Genomic DNA, 15,803 nt, shown 5'->3' with positions numbered 1-15,803 from the left:
AAACTCTTTACAGGTATAAGTATTTATTGGGTCGATCTCGGCCTAGTTAATTCCGTACAAGATATGACATATTAAGCGATATGATGGTCCTTCTGACAACGATCGTGATTGTGCACACTAACAAGTAAGAAGTTTGTTTCTTGTGTACTAGCTAGTGCATATAGTATAGTTTACTTTGATGATGACTTATCTTACGGTAAAGAATCTGGATTCACGAGATCATATCATTAACTAGAAAAACTTGAGGTAGAGATCGTAATACATTTAAATGTATACAGTATATACTTTAAGACAATTAACCTAATGTAGTTATAAATATAATTGTGTAATTTCGTATCTCGAAAGCAAAAAAAGTAAAAAACGATAAATGCAACTCTATCTGTATACAAATCTCATATTATGAAAACTTTAATATATATTTGAAATAATGAAAAGAGTCCAAGCCAGATTCAATCATGGAAAAGAGTTGAGATGGGTTCGAAGAATGATGAGCACAAACTCGTGAGGTCGTCTGGCCTGCTAAATGGACCAGCCTGACAAAAACCTGCCAAGACAGACGGTAAGGCCCTGATCGTTTTCATATACTAGTTTACCCACTACGACACAAAAATAAAAACAAAGATTTACCTTTTCACAAAAGTGAAAAAGGACTTCAAATCTACTAAATGCAAAAGGCTTTACACTTTTACAGGTGTTTCTTAGAATTTTACGAAAAAGATTTGAGGATTTTTTCATTTCGACTCTTCTTCACAAACTTTTACCTCTTCTCCATTTGTAAAATTATGGACACATAAACAGACCTCAAGTCCATAGAGGCCCAACTAAAGATACAACCATGATTATCACTTCAAGAGTAGTACAATAGTATCTTCCCAAGTCTGCAGTTTTTGTCCTGGGAGGATTAGAAAAGTCTAGAAGACTAGAACTATTATTTTAGACGTCCACAAGGTTTAGTGCCAAGATCTTATTTCTCGAGTTTTATTACTTTATTTCCATCATGACACTCAACGATTATATACAAAACACACGACAACACCAACGAAAAGTTTTCCAGCAGACTAAGTTAAATACTAAAGAGAGAAAAGAGGACAAAGTCTGATCAGATCATTCAACTGTAGAGATCATCATCGTCGGCTGCTCCCCCGGAAGTGGCAAACGGGTCAGCTCCACCAACCGCGGCAGTACCTACAGTCCCTGTCGGAGCATTTGGAAATCTGAACTCGCTTCCAAACCCACGAGATTGCTGGAGAGTCTGAGCAAAAGCCTGATATTTGCGAATGTCTGCATCACTTACTGATCTCCTAGCAAATTTCATGGATTCCTCGAAGTGACCAGCTTTAATCTCTGCAATCTCCTCCTCGTCCTCTTCCATTGCTTCTGGCGACTCTGCTCTCTTCCTCTCCTTCTCAATATCCTATAGCAAAACAACCAAATCAAAAGATCATAAGACTCGATAACATTAAGAAAACAAAGAAAGAAAGATTCCAGTTTTAAGTTTCAGTTTCAAGATACCTTCTCGATGTTTTCTCTGATCGCATACTTGCAAGAACGTTGGCAAATCTCTGTGATGTCTGCACCGCTGAAGCCTTGGGTGTAGTTAGCAAGAGCCCTCAGGTCAACATCTTTAGCCACAGGGGATTTCCTTAAGCAAGACTTAAAGATTTGGTAACGAGACTCTTCATCAGGAAGAGGAATGTAGATGAGCTGATCGAGACGACCAGGACGTAGAAGCGCAGGGTCGATGATGTCTGGTCTGTTTGTAGCTCCGATGATGAAGACAGTCTTCTTAGCAGACATTCCATCCATCTCTGTAAGAAGCTGGTTCAATACTCTGTCTGCTGCACCACCAGCATCTCCAACACTGTTACCTCTCTGTTATCACAAGAGATGTTCATTTAAGTTATTTGAGATAAAGGTAAAGCGCATAGGTTGCATAAGTAAAGAGCATAAGGAATCGATGACAATACCTGAGTGGCAATGGAGTCAAGCTCATCGAAGAAAAGAACACAAGGAGCAGATTGGCGAGCCTTGTCGAATATCTCTCTCACATTGGCTTCACTCTCTCCAAACCACATTGTGAGTAACTCAGGACCTTTGATACTAATGAAGTTGGCTTGACACTCGTTTGCAATAGCCTTAGCCAAGAGGGTCTTTCCACAACCAGGAGGACCATAGAATAGGACTCCTTTAGACGGTGACATCCCAAACTTCTCGAATTTCTCAGGATGCTCCACTGGATATTGAACAGTCTAAAACACAGAATTATAACATATTAGTTCATATTCACAGGTCAATAGTAAAAACAAAAGTCAGATTGCTGAAAATCTTAATGTTTACCTCTTGGAGCTCCCTCTTGACATTCTCAAGACCACCAATGTCTGCCCAAGAAACATTAGGCACTTCGACAACCTGGTTATAACAGAAAATAACAGTTTGAGGACATGCGTTTGATAAGAATGATACCAAATAGACTTAGAAACCGCAAACCAAAAAACTGATCTCCTGAACTTACCGTCTCACGAAGAGCAGAAGGATTGCTGTTACCAAGGGCAGTCTGGAAATGCTCATTAGTCACAGCCATAGAGTTGAGAATTTCAGCATCTATCTCGTCGTCTTCTAGGTCAATAACATCCATCTTCTCCCTGATGCACTGGAGAGCAGCTTCAGTGCATAATGCTGCAAGATCAGCACCAACATACCCATGTGTGTCTTTGGAGACTCTTTCCAAATCAACCTGAATAAGAGAAAACCATGTCAGATCTGACAAACAGAGAAAGCAAACGAAAAGAAGCAACTAAAGAAAATATACAACAGAGCATTACATCTTCTGCGAGCTTCATGTTCTTGGTGTGAATCCTGAGAACCTCAAGACGACCAATCTCATCAGGAACACCAATATCAATTTCTCTGTCAAACCGTCCAAACCTTCTCAAAGCAGGATCAATGCTGTTGGGACGGTTGGTTGCTCCCATAACGATCACATGCGCTCTGGCTTTAAGCCCATCCATAAGTGTCAAGAGCTGGGAAACGATCCGTCTTTCAACTTCCCCATGTGTCTTCTCTCTTTTAGGAGCAATAGAATCGATCTCATCAATGAAAATGATAGAGGGAGCATTCTTCTCAGCTTCCTCGAAAGCTTTCCTGAGGTTGCTCTCACTCTCACCAGCTAGCTTCGACATAATCTCAGGACCATTGATACAAAAGAAAAACGCACCAGTCTCATTAGCAACAGCACGGGCAATCAATGTCTTCCCAGAACCAGGAGGGCCATAGAGCAAGATTCCCTTGGGAGGTTTCACACCAATGGACTTGAAGAGCTGTGGATGCCTCAATGGGAGCTCAACAAGTTCACGAATCTGAGCCATCTGTTTCCTGACACCACCAACATCATCATACCCAACTTCATCAAGCCTCTCCTCATCCTCTCTCTTAATCGGCTCACCCTCACAGAAAATTTCTGTATCTGGAGCGACCACACAGTATTCAGCAGGATCAGTCTCAATAACCTTAAACTCAATACTCCTCATCCCTCCTCTAACCAAGAAAAAATCACCCTTCCTCACCGGACGATACGCTTCCAAGAAATAAGCTGACACAAACAGACAAATACTACTATTAAACCGCTGTACTAAACATGAAACAAGAGATTAAAAAAAAAAAAAAACAGGAGGAGAAAAAAATCACTTACGTTTAAGGTAAGCATCAAATAGATTTCCAGAAACTCCTTCAATGGTATCATCAACGGGCAAGATATGAACACGCTTGCCATACTTGACATCAGGGCACTGATGAACAGAGATAACATCTGCAAGCCTAACCCTGAGGTTAGACCTAACAACCTTGTTCATCCTAATTTTTGGTTCATCACAAGTATCATCAGCTAAAGCAATACACACAGTATCCTTCCTCTTCTTTCCCTGCAACACAATTCCCAAAAGCAGAAAAAGACACAAAATTGTCAATACATATAAACTAAAGTAACATTCCCAAGACCAAAAACGTATAAAAATTGAGAGACCCAACAATGATGATCCCAAGTTCTAGAAACCCCAACACGGATTTTTAAAAAAAAATCAAACCTTTCTGACCTTACAAGACACAAAACCCTAATAACCCTCAATTACGCTAATTTAGCAAAGGAAACAACACAAGAAGAGCAATAAAATAAAGAAATAAAAAATCAGACCTTGATTAAAACGGTATCACCACGAAAGAGTTGTAGCTTCTCCATGGTGGCAGGGTGAAGACAAACGACGGAGTTATCATCGTTGATGGCCTCATCCACAACTAAACGATTCGCCGCCTTCTTTCTCTCCAGAATCGCTGTGCTAAAATCCTTCTTCGTCCCCTTACTGATATATCATTCAAAACCAAAAAAAAAAAAAACAAAAAAAATCAGAAAAGGCCCAAACACGAAGAGTTAATGAAATCTTAAGATGAAGAAAGTAGTAATCAACAAGTACTTACGAATCAGATGATTCAGCTTCATTCGCCATGTTTGATTTCTACAACAGAGAGAGAGAGCTTCGCCAAAGAGAAGAAGAAGGTTCGAGAAGTGTGATCGGTTCGGTTTCTTATGTGAGAAAATAAAGAAGGCAGGTGTGTGTGTGCGCGCTTATTATATAAGAAAATATATATATATAAAATATCTGTTTTTTTTTTTCTTGTTTATCAAAGAAAAGGTATTTTTATTTTTCCATTTTTTAAAGTATTATTTCCTTTTCTTTATTTTTTTGGCGTTATTTTAGTTAATTTACAAAAAGAAATAGTACAATTAATAAGGTCGGTCTTATTCTTAATGGTCATTACCAGAAAAAGAAAAGAAATCTTGATGGTTGATTTTAAAGTATGGACCGTCCGATCTCCAACATAGCCCACACTTTACATAAGTCATTAACCCATATACCAAGTAAGCAAGCAAGTACAACCGTTTCTAGTCTTCGGTTTCAAGAGTGGAGCCAAAGACGATCATGGAGCCTCTCTACACCAGCTCCATACATCTCATCGACTTTTTCGCCGTCTCTGTAAAACTGAAACGTGGGTGTGTAACGGATGTGGCGAGTGGTTTCAGGGCACTCGTCGATGTCTGCATAAACAAACTTGAGCCTCGAGAAACTGTTGCTCAGCTTTTGGAATGCAGGAAGTATCTGGCTACATACTCCACACCTGCACAGTTTCAACGCTATAATAATCTCAAAAAAAAAAAAAAAAAAAAAGAAAGAGAGTATCGTTCTCATTGAGGCATTTCATCGAACACTTTGTAAGCACGATATGCATATTTTGCAGATACGAAGAACAAAAACGTACCATGAAGCTCCGTAGTTAATAACAGCCTGCAAGTCACAAATACAAACACAAGACGAACCAGTCAGATTACGAAAGAACCCAGCTTTGGATCTTAAAAACGTGTGTACAAAAATGTGATAGTTGTGGCCTGTAATAACCGGAGATTTCGAAGATTTGATGTCGTCAAGAATTGTGAGGAAACTTTGGTCGTCCGGTGCGATTTTCAAATTTCCATCATGATTCGATTTGGACTCCAATTCAAGTTTTGCTTCCTCCGATTCTTGTTTTCTCATTTTTGTGTGTTTGGTTTCGAAATTGCCGATTTTTATCCGTTTCGCGCACCACAAGTTTGATAAATATAACATCTAAACCGAACCACAAGTACCAATTGATTTAAGCCTAAACCGATTTTAACCAATTATAATTTTCAACATCGACAGGTTTTGTTAAAAACCGGGTCAAATTACGAGTTTGAAAGAGGCAAATACGCTGATACAAACAGAGGTACTCTCCTGGAGACCAAACAAGGGAGATGGAGGTGTGGGTCACAAACAAGGTGACTGATGGAGTTGTCTCCTGAAGTAAATATTTTAATGTGACTCACTCTGATCTCCCGGTGTTACATCCCTGGCTCTTCAGTTACATGAATGTTCCTACATTCTTCATCCACTAGACCGATTCTATCGTGTTATGGTGCGATGAAGTTCTAGGAGATGGCTATGCTTGTACCAGCTTTTACGAAATTGGTCAGGGTGGGATCAAAAAACATGTTGAGACAAGACAACCCTTTAGAGTTGAAGGTGGACGTAACCCTTGTGTTTCCAACTTTGTTTACGTTCCAAGTCTGGTTCCGGTTCCATAATAAGATGAAGAGGATACACACACAACAACAACAACAACAACAAAAAAGATACTCTGTGAGATCTCATGCATATTATAAGCTTTGCTTTTTTGGTCTTTCCGTTGTTATTCTTGTGTTCCGATATGCTGGATGCAAGAATAAAGTTTAGGAAGAAATTAATGGTTGATTAAGAGAAGATATTGGTTTATCATTATGGTAGTCTTCTTCATGACCAAATTCGGATGCTGAAGAAATCATATGTTGTCTTTGTTGTTGACAAAGAGCTTCTTGATTCTCCCAACTCTTTCCCATCACAACTAAGTACAGTCCACTCATGATTAATATTGCACCAATCAGTCTGATAAAACAAACATAATTACTGTATCAAAAACTTATTAAGTATGTACAATGTAATGAGTAAAAGACATAAATAGGTACATACCCTCCAAGGTAGAAGTGTTCACCAAGAGCAAAAGTGGCTAAAACAGCAGCAATTAAAGTTTGAAGAGGCAGATACGCTGATACAAACAGAGGTCCTCCTCTCTGCACTACATATATTTGTATTGCAAACACCATTGCTGAACCCACCAATCCCTGCATATATATGATTCAAATTAAACAGAATATTTTAAAACAGAGTCATGATCTAAAAAGATACAAAAAAAAAAAAAAAAAAAAAACTTACAGTGTATAGTAACGCGTATAATTCGCCTACTGACGTTATCTTCCAACTCTCTAGATCTCTCTCGAAATAAGCAGAGATTCCAAAGAACTGTAAAACTGCGAAAAGGCAAGAGAAAGAGACAAAGGAGAAGCGAGCTGGATACTTCTTAAGCAATGGTGACTGCAACACAATCCAACTTGACCAACATAAACAGTGACCCATCAAACAAAGACATCCCAGCGTCCAGTTCTTGTTTTGTTCCTCTGATTCTTCAGCTTTCATGGTTTGTTGGTTCATTAAATGCAGGCTCGGTTGGTAAATGGTTGGTCCTTTATAGAGCGTTATAACTAAAGATCCTGCCACGGATACAATTGTGCCCACCACTTTAGCTATACCATCTTTCCTCTTCCATTTCACTTTCTCTACTCTACAATGGTGTGGTGTGTCAATAATGAGATATGAGGGGAAATGAGATTCAAGAATCAAGAGAAGTACCCGAGCAAGGCGGCCATGAGGAATGAAACAGCAGGAACAGCATTTTCTGTTGCTGATGCAAATGTTGGTGAAGTATTGTCCAATCCAAATATGTAAAATCCTTGGTTCAACGTTATTCTATAACCAAAAAGAAGAGTTTTTGAATTTTAGATTTGTGTCTTATACAATTCAAGGTTTTAAAGACAAGATCATACCCGATTAGTCCAAGAAGGAAGAACTGAATCAGAAGAGTCATGTTCATCGCAGGTCTCTCTTTTCTGTTAGAAATATGAAATGAAAATAATCAGGATTATAAATAAACAAGAATAAAGAATTAGTGATTTAAGATTAGTCTTTGATTTAAAGAAGTGTATATATACTTTTCAAGGAAGTAAGCAGAGGGAGCAAGAACAGAGAAAGCAACGATGGTCCGGTAAAGTGGGAAGACAAGCTTGCTTACTCCCAAGTTTAGAGCGTATCTCATGATCACGTGATTCCCTGCGTACCCTGTCTGAAACACCACCATAGCTATGTGGAGCTTTGCCCTTTCCGGTACCGGAGACATCTTACGATGCCGGAGATGGAGGAAAGAAGAAACAAAAAGACGGCCGGAGAGATCTGTTTTGGTTTTTATTTTTTAAACTTGAAGGGTCTCTTGCGGCGACTTTGTTGTAAACGACAAAAACGAGATAAGACTGTGACTGTCATGTGCAGGGTTGTCTCACGTGAGAATGTGAGAAGTGGAATAGTCTCAACCGATTTTAACCAAGTCAAATATCGATAGATTTCTTAACCGGCTCAGTTACGAGTTTGTTCTTGCGTCCATTTTAATCTCTCTTTGGTGCCAAAATGAGATTAGGCTTAACTCAGGAATTACTTCACTAATCAAACTTAAGGAGTGCTTCGTTGGCTTACACTTTTGGATGAGTGGAGAAAAGATGCAGAAAGATCTTGTTTCATCTCTTTTTATCTCAATACCTATTAAAGTACTTTTTTTTTTTTTCAGTCCCTTAAGAAATTAAATTTCTCAAAACCAAACCTGATTGGATATATACTTGCATAAATTATTTGAATTTCTAAGATGATGAAAGCCATAAACCCTGACAAATTTTTTTTTTAAATCACTACTTGATGATGATTCATAAAGAAGAGATACTTGGAACCTAATCCAAATCTATATAACTATTAAGTTAATGATGACCTAGAAGGAAAAACAAGAACCTAACTAACTGATGCATGATGTTATTATCCACTAAACTATATATTTTCTGTTCGTCAGCTTTTTGAGCATTTTCCCAATTTGGGTAAACTCATGACTTTACTATTTAAGCAAAGCTCAAGCAAGCTTTACTAGTTCAAAGCACAAATCTAGAAAGGATTTAGTTAAGTAACGTAACACACACAAAACAAAAAGAGAGAGGAAAGGAAGATATGGAGAGTAAGAAGCAAGAAACACTTCGTAGAGGGCCATGGCACGAGGAAGAGGACGAACGGCTAGTGAAGTTTGTTACCCTATTGGGAGAACGTCGTTGGGATTCTTTAGCAACAGTTTCCGGTATACTTTGAAACCTATCTTATGTCAACTTTCCAAAAATAGAAATTTACATATGTAAGATATGTTTGTTTGTTGTATTTATACTGATAGGTTTGAAGAGGAGTGGTAAGAGTTGCAGACTAAGGTGGATGAACTATCTGAATCCGAAACTGAAGCATGGACTGATGAGTTCAGAAGAAGTAAGGATCATCCTTCAGCTCCATGCACTCTGGGGTAACAAGTGAGAGACCACAAAAAAATGAATTGTTTTAATTTACGTACTTGCATATTGTTTTTTTTTTTTTGGTTTGAACTAAATATTGTATATCAATAGGTGGTCGAAGATTGCGAGAAGATTACCCGGTAGGACTGATAACGAGATTAAGAACTATTGGAGAACTCATTTTAGAAAGAAAGAGGAAACTCAAAACTATGGTAGATACTTTGGTTGATCTTTAACTTTGCATGTCTTAAGTCTTGGATCGGCTTTTCAATATAAGTATGATGTTTTTTTTTTGCTGCAGATAAGATCAGTGACTGGAGAGGGAATAAAGGAGAAGAATTGTTTCACAAGTATAAGGAAACAGAGATCATGAGGACAAAAGTGACGTCTCAAGAGCATGGTTTTGATGAAACTGTGAAGGAATCTAACCAGAGATGTATGGAAAGTGGTCAAGAAACCAATGGTGGTATTTGCGAAACAGAGAGCTTTGGTATAATGAATTCACCGTACGAAAACCGGATTTCGGATTGGATATCGGAGATTTCTACAGACCAGAGTGAAGCAAATGTTTCAGAAGGCAGTAGCAGTGAGAACAATATTAACATTGCTTCTTGGTGGTTTCAAGAGACTAGGGATTTTGAGGATTTTTCATGTTCTCTATGGTCATGACTCTAAAGTTTGTTTATTTTACTTTTGTAACTCTTGGGTAATTGAATTTGAAAGTGCTATAATGAAACAAGCTTACTAAGCATCAATTACATACAATTTGAATCAAATATCTAATGAAATTTGAATCGTAGTTGAAGGTCTATCTATATACATATCCATAACAAGAAAATAAGTAAACTGTAGCATTGATGTTTACTATCAGGTCTTGTTACAAACAACAACAACAAAAAATGAGAAGTTCATGCCCCAATGGATGAGAAAAAAAACTATTACTTTTCTGGTAAACATTATTGGTTGATGGGCTTTATTTAATCTGAATTAAATTAAATGTTTGGTATACTTTTGTGCCAAATGATTTGTTAAAATTGTTTTGTATTGTATTCAGGAAAAGAAAATTATTTAATGTTCAACATACTGTAAATTACAATATCCTAAAGAAGTATATAAATATGGTATTAACTATTAAGTATAGATGCATGTATGGAACACCTCTTGTATAAAATTATAACAAGACCAAAGAAGAAGATAATATAACGTTAAGGATAATATATAATCTCTATTAGAGGTATTAGTTATGTAATGTAATTAATTAAAGATAGGATAGGAGTGACATAGGACTATTACAACGTCACGATTACATATACGTACAATATGACACACGTGGTGTTATTGTAAGAAATTATGTAAAACTACATATTATGAGGTCCATCAAAATACCAAATTGATTGATGGTACGAATCGTGTGATTGTTCTTGACATAGTACGTACTGAAGATTATTCCAAAGAAGAAAATAATACCCAAGAATGAAGTTTGGAAACAATTTTTTGCTTGTTCCTTTGATAAATTAGGTAAATTTCAATTCATGTTACAAGATAAACATTTGGGTTGAAGAACAAGATATGATATTGAATTAAGCAAGAATGATAACACAAGAACTGAGAATGATAACCAGATCGTTGAACCGGCACCAGACATTTCATCGGTATAGTCATTATAAGAATCTAAACCGCCATTACCTTCTGATCCCGTAGTAGTCCACATCCCAAGATTGTTATTCCTAATACCAAAATCAAACACCCTAAATTAGCTCCATTTTGACTTTTGGGAGGTTAATGAGAGAAAACTATGAATATAGTGGGGTAAAAAGAAAAAATTAGACAAAAGAAAAAAGATAAAGTTAAAAAGCAAAAGTACAAGAAAACAAAAGAGTATGTAGACATTTATAATACAATTTTATAATATGGTGTGTATTGGTAAAACAAAAGATTCAAAGTGTTGATTTGTTTAAAAGTGATCATTTCTTTTTGATAACGTAAAATATGGCAAAGACTGAATGATTTGTAATTTTGTATGGTAGAATGTAGAATCCAAACCTGCCGCCGACGCCAAGAACTCCCGAGTGAAATGTGATTTGGGTGATGAATGAGGCAGATTTAGGCTCGACGCTATACGCCTTCTCATACCTCATCTCCGCACCTTCACCGGATGCCACAAAGAAGGCTCCATTCACCAAAATGTCCCCCTCTGATCTCCAGTTCCACCCTTTCCAATCGCCGTCGGGCGTTTCCACTCTCTTAGTCACCTACACAATAAAACTCTCATTTATAAATACCATACAAAGTTGTATAGCATAAGACATTATGACACCAAAACCAAAGTATAAAAATAAACTAACCAAGACTATTGAAATCGCATATAAGGGTTGTTTATTTACCTCTTTGGCGAATGGGTTGGTCGGGGCGGTGTAGCGGTTACCTTGACTGTTAATAGTCGGGTTACCGCTACCGCCAATCGCATACATTTCCCATTGAGTGAAATCGTTATTAACAACGTGGATATATCCACGACGACACCTAGGCATCCTTTGTATCAATTTTTCTCCAAAGTGATTAAACGCAATTGTTACCTAATTTATCACACAAACATTACTCTCATTTAATATCAACTAGTCGCTAAGAAAAATGAATATAATGGACTAGTGTGTGTGTGACCTGCATGCCACTGTCTGGTTCGTAGTGGTCGCTGTGACCGAGAAGCATGACTTCATTATGGTGAGAGAAGAAGTTGTTCGATATAGTAATTCCAGTGGAACCCATCACCGCATCTATTAAACCGTCCTTACATCTCGATAGAGAACAATGGTCGATCCATATGTCCTTTGAACCGAAGACTGAGATACCATCACCGTCCGATTTGGATCTGAACCCATAGTGCGTTGGACTTGACCGCACGTTAGTATTCCCTATGGACAAACAATAGTATCAGAATGCTTTTATGAATAAACCAATCAATGCTATTTCAGGAAAGGACGAAAGGTTTAATTTCTAATCTTTTCCTTTTTCTTTACTATATGCTTTTATGAGTGAAATAAATCAATAAATGCTGCTAAATTCGAAAATCAGGTTTTCTTTGTTTGCGTGTGAATACCAACGAATGAGAAAGAAAATGTGTACACTAGGGCTGGGCAAAATAACCGATAACCAAATAACCGACCGAAACCGAACCGAAAAAAACCAAACCGAACCGAACCGAAATTCTTCAAATACCCGAATGGTTAGTAAAAATCTATATCCAAACTAACTGAAACCGAACCGAACCGAACCGACAATTAAATGGTTAACCGAAATATCCGAAAACCTAGAAGATATCAAATATTATATACTTAATATTATGCAAAACTATAAAATAAACTTAAAATATAAATTATTTCTAGATTCAAAACAATTAAATATTTTAAATAATCAATATATGTAAATGTTATTATTTTGAATTTACAAAGTTAAATACTATTTTGTAAAATTGAATCCATATTTTTCCCTTTTTTGTATTTTTGTTATTGTATATTTGGTTAATTTTGGTTATATTCGGTTAGTTTTGGTTATATTTGGTTTATTTGGTTAATGTTAATATAATTTATGTTAGTTATGGTTATTTATTTAAATAACCAAACCGAAACCGAACCGAAAGAAACCGAACCGAACCGAACCGAAATTTCAAAAATATCCAAATGGTTACTATATTACTATATCCAAAATAACCGAAACCGAATACAACCGAACCGAAACCGAATGGTTAACCGAATGCCCAGGCCTAGTGTACACCATTGCGGACCTACTAAATTATTAGGGGAAGAAATTAAAAAAAAAGTTAAAAGTAAAAAACCTAACGATTATTGGCCGTTAAAAAAAAAAGATATACACATTTGAACAAAGGATTAGAATTTAGAAAAAGAGCAAATGTGAAAAGAGTAAAACATAAATTACCGGATTGGTAACAATGGTGGATATGAATGTTATGGATGATGATATTGGAGACATATTGAAGAGTGATGCAGCCACCACCAACAATATGAACATTAGCTCCTCTCCCATCAAGTGTCTTGTAACTATTGAATATTAGCTCTTGCTTTAGCTTAATCATCATGTTGCTTGGGAACACTATCCACAATGGCTCTTCTTGTATCACTCCGTATCTGTCAATTTTTTTGGCACTTTTCATTTTAATCTTATCTAAAACAAAATTTTCACATTGTAAACCCGATTGCTTTGACATTGATAAAGATTCCCCAAATTATTCGATTTTTTCGAGGCCCCATGAGACTGATACACTTGTTTTATTGTACTTGTCTATTCTCTAGATTTATTATATTTTCACTTCTAAATACAGTTTTAAAATAATAATGTAGGAACGTCAAATTACAAACATCCTAAACATTATGTTTAACAACAGATTATAGAGCTTTATCTAAACGTTTTCAAAAGGGTTTTGAGGGGATTTAAATAATTTAAATAAAAATCAGAGTTGTTGGTACTTTGTTCACAAAATGGAGGGCTTATTTAGAAATATAAACAAGTGGTATTGAAAAAGTCGTACGTAATAGATTGGTTTGGGACATGTGAATATGAGATGACAAAAGATAAACGTAGCTAAAACAGAATCTTATTTTCTTACAAAGTTCTTAAATTGTGAAAGTGTATAGGTAGGGTTTAGGGTTAAAGAACAATAATGACATGTAATATTCAAGTAAAGTATATACTATTAGACTATTTAGTGTTGTAAACTAACGACTAAAAAAATCTACTTACGGTCTAGAAACGAGTATTAAAGATAATATATTTGTCTTGAACCTAACAAAAAAAACAAAACATTTTTGTCTATTTGTCAAGATTATTATACTATTAGGAAGTCCGGTTAAGTCGGTTAACGGAAAGGTACCTGAGAGTGCCCGGTCTAGGGTTGACGGCATCGTCGTCGGAAGAATCAGTGACGAAGTAGAACTGACCACCTTTGCCACCCAAGGCGTACTGTCCGAACCCGATTCCACAATCTGCTAGACCTTGTCGGTTGTTGGGCCAGTTTGGGTTACATTTCCAACAGTCATCGATTGGGTTACCGGTGAAGCAAGGGTTTGAACCGGCCTGGTCCGTCGTGTCAAGAGCTTGACGTCTTGTTATAGATGCATTTACTCTCCTGTGAAACAAATTAAAAACCGGGTTATTTACAGTCTGTCCGGTTTAAGAGAACCGGAGATTTTAGAAACAGAGAACGTAGTAAAACAGGGAAAAAAAACAGAGCAACCACAGGTTCACAAGAACACTGATAGCTAGTTAAATGTAAAACCCAGTTAGAAATTTACATGAAAGAATGTGAAATAAGAGAGTAAATGTAGTAGATCCAGAAGAGGCAATGGAGTATGTGTACCACTGAACTTCATAAGCGACTCGTTCCGGGTCGGGATGTGGTGTGAGAAGAACAGTTCTGTTGTTGAGCATGGCGAAGCCCATTTGGGGAAGGAACAAAAAAAGAGAGAATGAAAGTACAATGCAGCTTCTTGGAAGCATCATTGGTGAAGAAACTGATGATTTAGGGATTCTCTAGGGGTTTTTGGTTAGTTAGAAGGAGGGAGAAGAGAAAAGAGAGTAGTTAAGACATGGCTTGTTGTTTGTTCTTCTTCTCTCTCTCTTTCTCTCTGTTCTTACTGACCAGTGTTCTTGAGTGGCTTTTCACAGTGTGTTATTGCTTTTGTAATAATGGCTTTCTTGGCTTTTGTATTTTTGTTTTTCTTTTGTTCTTTTTGAAGAGAGAGAGAGAGAGAGTGAAGGTTGTTTTCCACTGACAGTCTCGAGGATTGAGAATCTGCTTGTCTCGAGGAAACGGTCTCCAATTTTTTCCTTTGAAGCTCCTTATTTTCTTATACTATATGAATTGTAATACTATCTCATTTTACGTAATTATCATAACTCACCCGAAGGATACCTATCCATAAGCATTAACAGATTAACAAACGGTAGGTTTTGATATTTGAATCTCTTGTCCGGTTTTTCACCTTTTATTATAAAAGCGATGTTACCTTATGATAAAATAAAATAAAATAAATTAAAAAAAAACCTACGATCTTTAACAATATGAATGCTACTATTACGGGTCCTTTGTTGTTCAATTGAAAAGAGGTTAGAGATTCGATTATTCATTTTCCAAAATTATCTATAGGTGGACTTTTTTTTCTTTTTTTTTTTTTGACAAACATCTATAGGTGGTTTTAGATATGATTTCCCACTATAAGAAGTATTTGTTATATATATTTTTAATAGTATGATAATCCAATTAGAATTTGAATGACATATACACAATGAACTAGGTCAAATTTTAAATATGAGCACTTCAAGAAACTCACAAGGGGGAAGTTGTTGTGTCTCTCACTATTTTCCTAACCAGGACCCAAACACCTTCAATCTCAGCATCCACGATATTATCCAAATCATCATCAAACCGGTACCCACATTTGCATTCAATCTCACTTTGAAGCTGAGGTTCTCACTTTGGCAGCTGAATTTATCAATTACAATCAACCAGCAGATCTGTCTTTCAAGTGATTGTTACCTACGCGATATAGGCTTTCTATATATGTTGTTATCTATAACTATTTTCTGCATGGAATAGATGATGTTAGTGTGGTGCATTAAGCCAGTTTTGTGAGCATGTCTCGATTGCATTTCTCACATATGTAAAACAGAATATATACTAGTCAAGTAGTCATACAAGATTTTGCAATTGTAGATACCTAATTATATCTATTGTCTTATATGAAAAGAAAAAAATTGGATAAGAAGT

At 36.6% G+C, this 15,803-nt stretch overlaps 5 protein-coding genes across 7 annotated transcripts; 1 reads left to right on the top strand and 4 right to left on the bottom strand.

The window, feature by feature from the left end:
- Positions 1-949: 949 nt before the first annotated feature.
- On the bottom strand, positions 950-4,670 carry LOC104711881 (cell division control protein 48 homolog D). The gene is made up of 9 exons (XM_010517511.3): positions 4,468-4,670; positions 4,187-4,352; positions 3,689-3,917; positions 2,823-3,589; positions 2,513-2,734; positions 2,338-2,409; positions 1,968-2,249; positions 1,513-1,872; positions 950-1,414 (listed from the first exon to the last, which is right to left on the bottom strand). Exons 1-9 carry the CDS (start codon positions 4,494-4,496, stop codon positions 1,109-1,111), a joined length of 2,433 nt encoding a protein of 810 aa, XP_010515813.1. The 5' UTR covers positions 4,497-4,670; the 3' UTR covers positions 950-1,108.
- A 104-nt stretch (positions 4,671-4,774) lies between these two features.
- LOC104791586 (thioredoxin-like 3-3) lies at positions 4,775-5,651 on the bottom strand. The gene is made up of 3 exons (XM_010517510.2): positions 5,445-5,651; positions 5,308-5,333; positions 4,775-5,166 (listed from the first exon to the last, which is right to left on the bottom strand). The coding sequence occupies exons 1-3, from the start codon at positions 5,649-5,651 to the stop codon at positions 4,947-4,949; spliced, it is 453 nt and encodes a 150-aa protein (XP_010515812.2). The 3' UTR covers positions 4,775-4,946.
- Positions 5,652-6,183: 532 nt separating this feature from the next.
- On the bottom strand, positions 6,184-8,000 carry UMAMIT6 (nodulin MtN21 /EamA-like transporter family protein). Of its 3 annotated transcripts, none has more exons than XM_087453350.1 (6): positions 7,646-8,000; positions 7,481-7,543; positions 7,287-7,403; positions 6,813-7,218; positions 6,570-6,721; positions 6,184-6,485 (listed from the first exon to the last, which is right to left on the bottom strand). In XM_087453350.1, exons 1-6 carry the CDS (start codon positions 7,828-7,830, stop codon positions 6,293-6,295), a joined length of 1,116 nt encoding a protein of 371 aa, XP_087309476.1. In that variant the 5' UTR covers positions 7,831-8,000; the 3' UTR covers positions 6,184-6,292. The 3 variants fall into 3 exon arrangements, with proteins under 3 accessions (XP_087309476.1, XP_087309477.1, XP_087309478.1); XM_087453351.1 differs by having other exon boundaries at positions 6,813-7,213; positions 7,646-7,927; XM_087453352.1 differs by having other exon boundaries at positions 6,813-7,147; positions 7,646-7,927.
- Positions 8,001-8,639: 639 nt separating this feature from the next.
- LOC104791584 (transcription factor MYB27) lies at positions 8,640-9,745 on the top strand. Its single transcript, XM_010517508.2, has 4 exons — positions 8,640-8,820; positions 8,911-9,040; positions 9,134-9,234; positions 9,324-9,745. Exons 1-4 carry the CDS (start codon positions 8,697-8,699, stop codon positions 9,689-9,691), a joined length of 723 nt encoding a protein of 240 aa, XP_010515810.1. The 5' UTR covers positions 8,640-8,696; the 3' UTR covers positions 9,692-9,745.
- Positions 9,746-10,496: 751 nt separating this feature from the next.
- LOC104791583 (putative pectate lyase 12) lies at positions 10,497-15,050 on the bottom strand. The gene is made up of 7 exons (XM_010517507.3): positions 14,394-15,050; positions 13,908-14,162; positions 12,956-13,164; positions 11,684-11,934; positions 11,407-11,598; positions 11,066-11,274; positions 10,497-10,749 (listed from the first exon to the last, which is right to left on the bottom strand). The coding sequence occupies exons 1-7, from the start codon at positions 14,534-14,536 to the stop codon at positions 10,548-10,550; spliced, it is 1,461 nt and encodes a 486-aa protein (XP_010515809.2). The 5' UTR covers positions 14,537-15,050; the 3' UTR covers positions 10,497-10,547.
- Positions 15,051-15,803: the final 753 nt, after the last annotated feature.

This window comes from Camelina sativa, chromosome 6, assembly GCF_030686135.1.
Source record: "Camelina sativa cultivar CO46 ecotype springtype chromosome 6, ASM3068613v1".
In the NCBI taxonomy this organism is placed as follows: domain Eukaryota; kingdom Viridiplantae; phylum Streptophyta; class Magnoliopsida; order Brassicales; family Brassicaceae; genus Camelina; species Camelina sativa.
Note: the sequence above shows the minus strand (reverse complement) of the source record. Positions and strands in the feature narration are given on the sequence as shown.

What these genes read in the sequence shown, in the direction of transcription:
- UMAMIT6 (XM_087453350.1), bottom strand. Translation starts at nt 7,830, where the DNA reads ATGTCTCCGGTACCGGAAAGGGCAAAGCTCCACATAGCTATGGTGGTG. An exon ending in TCTGCTTACTTCCTTGAAAA is followed by an intron (nt 7,544 to 7,645) that starts GTATATATACAC and finishes TATTTCTAACAG; the next exon opens with AAAAGAGAGACCTGCGATGA. An exon ending in TATACGCGTTACTATACACT is followed by an intron (nt 6,722 to 6,812) that starts GTAAGTTTTTTT and finishes ATATATATGCAG; the next exon opens with GGATTGGTGGGTTCAGCAAT.
- LOC104791586 (XM_010517510.2), bottom strand. Translation starts at nt 5,651, where the DNA reads ATGTTATATTTATCAAACTTGTGGTGCGCGAAACGGATAAAAATCGGC. An exon ending in TCAAATCTTCGAAATCTCCG is followed by an intron (nt 5,334 to 5,444) that starts GTTATTACAGGC and finishes TGTGACTTGCAG; the next exon opens with GCTGTTATTAACTACGGAGC. An exon ending in ATTAACTACGGAGCTTCATG is followed by an intron (nt 5,167 to 5,307) that starts GTACGTTTTTGT and finishes GAAACTGTGCAG; the next exon opens with GTGTGGAGTATGTAGCCAGA.
- LOC104791584 (XM_010517508.2), top strand. Translation starts at nt 8,697, where the DNA reads ATGGAGAGTAAGAAGCAAGAAACACTTCGTAGAGGGCCATGGCACGAG. An exon ending in CATGCACTCTGGGGTAACAA is followed by an intron (nt 9,041 to 9,133) that starts GTGAGAGACCAC and finishes GTATATCAATAG; the next exon opens with GTGGTCGAAGATTGCGAGAA. An exon ending in AGAGGAAACTCAAAACTATG is followed by an intron (nt 9,235 to 9,323) that starts GTAGATACTTTG and finishes TTTTTGCTGCAG; the next exon opens with ATAAGATCAGTGACTGGAGA.
- LOC104791583 (XM_010517507.3), bottom strand. Translation starts at nt 14,536, where the DNA reads ATGATGCTTCCAAGAAGCTGCATTGTACTTTCATTCTCTCTTTTTTTG. An exon ending in AACCAGACAGTGGCATGCAG is followed by an intron (nt 11,599 to 11,683) that starts GTCACACACACA and finishes GTGATAAATTAG; the next exon opens with GTAACAATTGCGTTTAATCA. An exon ending in CCAACCCATTCGCCAAAGAG is followed by an intron (nt 11,275 to 11,406) that starts GTAAATAAACAA and finishes TTTATTGTGTAG; the next exon opens with GTGACTAAGAGAGTGGAAAC.
- LOC104711881 (XM_010517511.3), bottom strand. Translation starts at nt 4,496, where the DNA reads ATGGCGAATGAAGCTGAATCATCTGATTC. An exon ending in ATTTGATGCTTACCTTAAAC is followed by an intron (nt 3,590 to 3,688) that starts GTAAGTGATTTT and finishes TGTTTGTGTCAG; the next exon opens with CTTATTTCTTGGAAGCGTAT. An exon ending in ACATGAAGCTCGCAGAAGAT is followed by an intron (nt 2,735 to 2,822) that starts GTAATGCTCTGT and finishes TCTCTTATTCAG; the next exon opens with GTTGATTTGGAAAGAGTCTC.